Below are 6000 nucleotides of genomic sequence, written 5' to 3' on the forward strand. Positions count from 1 at the left end.
TTCTTTGTAACATCTTTCATTTAATCTGTTAACTCTGATTTCTTAACATTTCTGAATGCAATATTTATTTTGGTTGTATAATGTCGGCTTCAGTATTTGCTTTTACATTACAAAGATAAAAATATTTAAAATCCAAATGGAGACTGTGAAATGTATACTTTGATGAATAATATTAAATGCAATAACCTGATTTTGTACAGTTTACGTAAGGACAATTACCAAAAGCTAACTCTACATGTGGTATTAATTCAAATATATTTTTGACTTAAAGAATAGAGTTTCTTATTAACATATCACATTTTTCACTATGACTGGATAAATCTTTCATTTTTCTTATTCTGTTATATTCACTGGAATATGGGTTGATAGAACTTAGGAAGGAAAAAAAAAAAAGATGAGTACATTTAGTACACATAAAAGAAAGTGTTAACTAAATTTTCTTTTATATATTTCAGCCTTGAGGCTTGAAAGCAACTCGGGGTTTTGTTCCTTTGTTTGACAATTATTTACTTACTAAATGTTTTATAAAACAAATTTTCTTTCCTACTTTCAGTTACATGAAATTAGTGGTATAGAGAAAGAAAATATTGAATTTGCCAAGGTCAGTAATTTTTCATTTTAATAGTTTTATTTTTTTTATAACCGACATGCTATCATTAAAAAAAGTTTTAGTTTCAAAGTTAATTAGTGATTACAATGGTTAAAATAATTTTCATTTTTGTATTATCTTTGCCTTATCTATAGCCAAATCCCCTGAGGTCAGTTAATCCTTTAGCATTCAGATTTATTTATCCAATGTATTCACGTGGGTTTGAGTTAATCACGCATCATCTTGTAGCTTCAACGTTCCAATGGTATGTTTCTATATTTTTAGAATGACATTGTAAGGTAGGTGCAAGAGGTTGGATCTGGTCAGTTTCAACACAAATCGGGTACAATATTTGGGCCAGATATGGCCAGATTAAATGCTAAAGGGTTAAACAATTTGGACATGGATTTATAAATAACTTTCTTCATGCTTGAAAGCAGCTAAGGGTTTGTGCCTTTGTTTGAAGAATTCTCATCATCAGTACCACCTTTTCTGTCTTCACAACCTCCTTGCCTTCTTCAATGTCATTTCAATTGTTGTTGCTGCTGCCATCTGCATCTCTGAATGTTAGTATGGATTGGTGCTTTTATATGAATGTGTCATTCTTCCTAAACAATGTGGAGGAAATATATCTTAAATATTGTCCTTCAGAAGGGAAAGCTCTGAAAGAAAAGAGATATAGCACAGTGCAATGAGATATCCCTAATAGTAGATTGATAATAATGATCAAGATGACATTGCCAAATATTGGTGAATATTGGTATTATGTAAAATAGTTTTAATTGCATTAATTCAATTTATAAAACTTCAAAATATTTCTTTAATTGTTAAATTATGTGTAGAAGCTTTTCAATTTTTGCTTACTGATACAAAAATTATAAATACTTAAATGCTTACTTTTTGGAAGTCATTAAATGTTTTTGATTGTGATAGTCATAATAATAAGTGAAAACATACAGACATGCTTATTTCATTTTGTAATAGTGTTATATTCTATTATAATGTTAAAAATGTTCAACATTTATGATCTACTCACTGTGTCTGCATGGAATATTTGTTACACATACAGAATCTTATTGCTTATTTTTCTTAGTATTTGTAAAATATTGTTAGAAATTGAAGATTTTTCTTTTATTTCTGTGGGCAGGCACGTGGCACATTCCCTTGTGATATTCCTGTGTTGGGGATTCAAACTGAATTGGACTGGAATCCTCAGGTTACCTCCTTTAATATGTGGCCCCAAGCAATGTGTGAACCAGGAAGTGTAATATATTACAGGTTAGTGTCTCTGTTCGTTAACTCAAATTATAAATAAGGAAATGGCAAATGTTTTTATTTCAGGTGGGATCAGGCATGGGTGTAAAGTTAAGAAGTTTCACAATCATGTAGTTTCAACTTTGATCCTGTTGCATGGCATTTTGGGCAAGTGTCTTCTTTTAACTTCAGGTTGAGCAAGGCTTTGTGAGTGGAATTTTGTAAGTGGAAACTGATAGAAGCTTGCCTAATGTGCTTGCACTTGTCTTCATGTGTCTTTGCATTGACACAGCTTAGGCAGTAGAGACATTGTTTATGTCCTCCATAAACTAAACATCTTACAGCTGTTTGATGTGCAAAGACATGGAGTAAAGGTATCTTATCTGAAAACAAATAGGAATGGCACCAAGAAGGACATACATCTGTTGAAAACAGCCCAGAGAAATCTCATTCAACACATCAGTATAGAAAAAGCAGGTATAAAAAAAACAATGATAAATTGCTTTTCTATACGAAATAATGGAATTTGTTCAAAGCAAAGGAAGTTCGGTATTTTCTGTTTTGTCTAGTTAGATATTTTATTAGCAAGTGCAAGTTCTTGTTGAATGAAATTTGTACAGATTATTATGTAAAATGCATGAATAGAGAATTACTTAGCATAATGATTTTTTACTGCTCTTTAATCAGACATAAGTACTACAGTACTGAATTGGATAAAGTCAATGTTGTAATGTTTATTGCGAATGCTAAGTTAGTATTTGGAAGTTAAAACCTGGATAGGAAGTTGTAATTCTAAGAAGTAGAAGAAGAAATAATCAAAATGTTTATACTGGATTAAAGATCCAATATGAACATTTAATTACTTTAATGTTCTTGTATTACCTTAATTTTTCATTAATGTTTTCATGCAACTCTGTAAACACATTTGGAAAAGTTTCAGTATTTTGTAAAGCCATACCATAAGACCACATGGTCAGATGTTTATGGTTTGACTCGTGGACATTGTTTCGCATAGCAGCTGTTTGGTTGGTATTTGTTATGAACATTTCTATTTTTATTTTTTAAAGTTAAGTTTCATATAACTTGATTCATTAACAACTTTTATAAATTTGGTGTATGAAATTTGAGATTTCTTTTAAATTCAGAGATAAAACAGAAGATTTAATGGAACTGTCCAAAGAAAAAAAGGAGGAACTATCTCAGAAAGAAAACAGGTGAGTTAAAAAAAATTTTTTTTATCATATTCTATTTGCTGATTATATCCTAAAAATAATTGAACTTTTAAAAATGTATGTATAGTGGCTGAAAAAGGTTAGTTGATGTCTCTATTAAACTTGTGAAAATAATTGGTAGAAAATCTGGGATAGTATTCCAGACAAAGTTCCAAATAGTTCTGGGAAAGATGGTGGTAAATCCAAATAGTTTTGGGAAAGTTTGAATTATGTATTATCTCATAACTTTGAGATTTCACTGTTGTAATTGTTTATTTTCAGAATAACATGGTAGGGCAGGTATGAGAGGCTAGGACTGGCCAGTTTGAATATAAAACAGAATATTTGGGCCTGATATGTAGTAATATTGACAATATATAATATAAAAATCAAATTGATTTTCTAGAGAAAAATATAATTGTGAGATTTCTACAATGTTGACCTTATTCAACAAATGCACTTTTATATATACAGCAATTATAATAAATCTGGCTAAACTGTTACCAAGCATCATAATATTATATATATATATATATATATATATATATATATATATATACACACACACATTCAGCATTTCATTGCCTTTAATTAGTGTTCTACATGAATGCATATTATATGCAAATAAATATAGTATGCTTTTTAAGGAAAAAAAAAATTTACCAAGTAATGCATGAAGAGGGTTTTTTCAGATTTCAAAAGAGTTCTTTCCATTTAAGAGTTTGAATGAAATATGTGAATCGGTTTTCAAAACTAAATTTGCCTGGGAATGGACCTTCTAAGGAAAATATTCTTGAGTTAATGTGAATTTCATTAAGTTTAAAAGTATTTTTTTAACATTTTAAATTAAAAAGTTTTTTTTTAATATAGAAAAAGATTGACTGCTAACTTATATAACATTATTCTATTTGTTTTTGACAGGGTAACCAACCTGGTGCATAAGATCTCCAATTCTCCCAGGAAAGAACGAGCTTTGAAAATTTACACTGAAGATTTAAAATCGACCAGACTTTTGCCATCTCCTGTAGTTCCCTCTGCTGCTGGTGCAGCTTCTGGGCTAGACTAGTATAATAATAATATCAATAATAATAATGAGTTGCTGATCTTCATCTGTCTGTCTTCTCTTGTGATGTAAATAGAAACAGAATGAGAAGCAAAAAATGACAGTGTTATAAACTGTTAAAAAGAACATGTTCTGGTTGTTGTGCAATGACTATATTTCCTTCCTTAGCTTTTGAATGGATGTTTCTGCTTCATTTTAAAGAGATTTCTGCCCTTTTGATCTTTCCTTGATTCTTTTCTCTCCTTTTACTTGCAGGGAATGACAATACAACTTTATGAAGCAGTTGCTGTTTTTACAGCAATAATCCAGTAGTTTATTGTTATATTATAAAGGAAATATCTCTGATGTTTTCGTATCTTTTCCATTGCAAATCCTAATGTACATAGGTTCTATGTGCATTTGAAATTTACTACTAATGAATAGCTTTTATTTGTGAAATCCCATGCCATAATTGAACTCTCAGTGAAACAACAAAATAGCAATATTTTAAATGCATGCATACATAATGTGCTTATGTATATGCACACACACACATACTTATGCATATGCATAACATTCTTACATCAAACAAGCAAATATTAATTTTGACCAATAGAAATAGTTTTTTTTTTTTCACTTTCTTTTTCTGTTGGAACAAACGAGAGGTTGTAAAGAAGTCTGTCCAAATATCGATGCCTAATTCTTCCCCCACAATTATTTATTTTATTTTTCATTAAAAAAAAAAAGTTGTCTGTGATTGATTGTTTATTAAGAAGCAGGCAGATTAACTTTGAGATCATTAGACTCACAGTCGCTTAGCATATTTTAATAATTTGCAAGGTACAATTGCTTTACAAACCAACTGGTTAATCTGTTATTTAGTAACTGGATTGTGTGATCTTACCTTACAGGTATGTTTTAGATTGTCTATTGCGAAAAAAAAAGCATAGTAGCTGCTACAGACATTTCAGCTTGATTGTTAATCTGTACAGATGATATTGAATTGCTTTTCCTTTATACTGTATATTTTGTTTTGGTTGCTTTAGCAATGACTGTTGTTGTACTTTTGTTGTTATTAGTTTTACAGTATGTGTTTTTAAAGTAAATAAAAATCCACTATTTGAGTACTGCTGCCATTAGTCTAGAAAATTAGACAAATTTATTATTGTTAAATTTTGAGGTGATAGCAACTTTAATATATATTATATATATATATATATATATATATATATATCATTATTTCACCCTCACTTTTTCAACCCGTTCACTTCTCTCTTTCAAATCTGTGTATGTGTACATATATATATATATATATATATATATATATATATGCAAATACACATGCAATATGAATTACTGGTGTGTTAAGTGTTCCATTATTTTGTTGCAATAATGCACTGTAGAACATGTAGGTTTTTCAGTCAGCACTGCATGTAATGACAACTGTAAACAACCTGCCTGTACAATGTGTGTGCAGACAAAACTGTATATCCCTATCCATTGAAAGCACTTGTGTACATATCTATCTAAACATAATCTCTTGTATAACTATTTACATAATGCAAAAACAAAGTTCTTACTCAGTTAAATATTTACTGGTGGATGTGCCTGTTAAGCAGCTGTGTGTAACGTTTATGAAATCTTCTAGAAGATAAAAAGTATGGAATTGATTGCTAGATTGTTGTGAAACGTTGAACTCAATTCGGGATAGACAAATAAATAGGTGAAAAAAAAATCCCTCCAGTGAATAAAAAGGGTTAAATGACATGTTTTACTTATACATTTGTTTTGAGTCTCTTGTGCCTGTTAGTGTATATCTTGAATACAACATGACTGTATTACAGAACTGAGATATTGTTATGATTAATGGAGAAAGTAAGATCATTACAGTGGATATAATTTGG

At 29.8% G+C, this 6000-nt stretch overlaps 1 protein-coding gene across 4 annotated transcripts in view; it reads left to right on the forward strand.

The window, feature by feature from the left end:
• LOC106879034 (ubiquitin carboxyl-terminal hydrolase 47) overlaps nucleotides 1-5228 on the forward strand; it is an 88040-nt gene extending 82812 nt beyond the window's left edge. For all 4 annotated transcript variants that reach the window (XM_089352148.1, XM_014928438.3, XM_014928439.3 and 1 more), the window contains 4 exons: nucleotides 554-601; nucleotides 1737-1867; nucleotides 2989-3057; nucleotides 3976-5228. In XM_089352148.1, coding sequence (XP_089208274.1) covers nucleotides 554-601; nucleotides 1737-1867; nucleotides 2989-3057; nucleotides 3976-4120 — 393 coding nt within the window. In that variant the 3' untranslated portion in view covers nucleotides 4121-5228. The remainder of the gene's footprint in view (nucleotides 1-553; nucleotides 602-1736; nucleotides 1868-2988; nucleotides 3058-3975) is intronic.
• The last annotated feature ends 772 nt before the right edge of the window (nucleotides 5229-6000 follow it).

Source organism: Octopus bimaculoides, chromosome 1 (genome assembly GCF_046866305.1).
Source record: "Octopus bimaculoides isolate indiv1 chromosome 1, ASM4686630v1, whole genome shotgun sequence".
NCBI classification, from domain to species: Eukaryota; Metazoa; Mollusca; class Cephalopoda; order Octopoda; family Octopodidae; genus Octopus; species Octopus bimaculoides.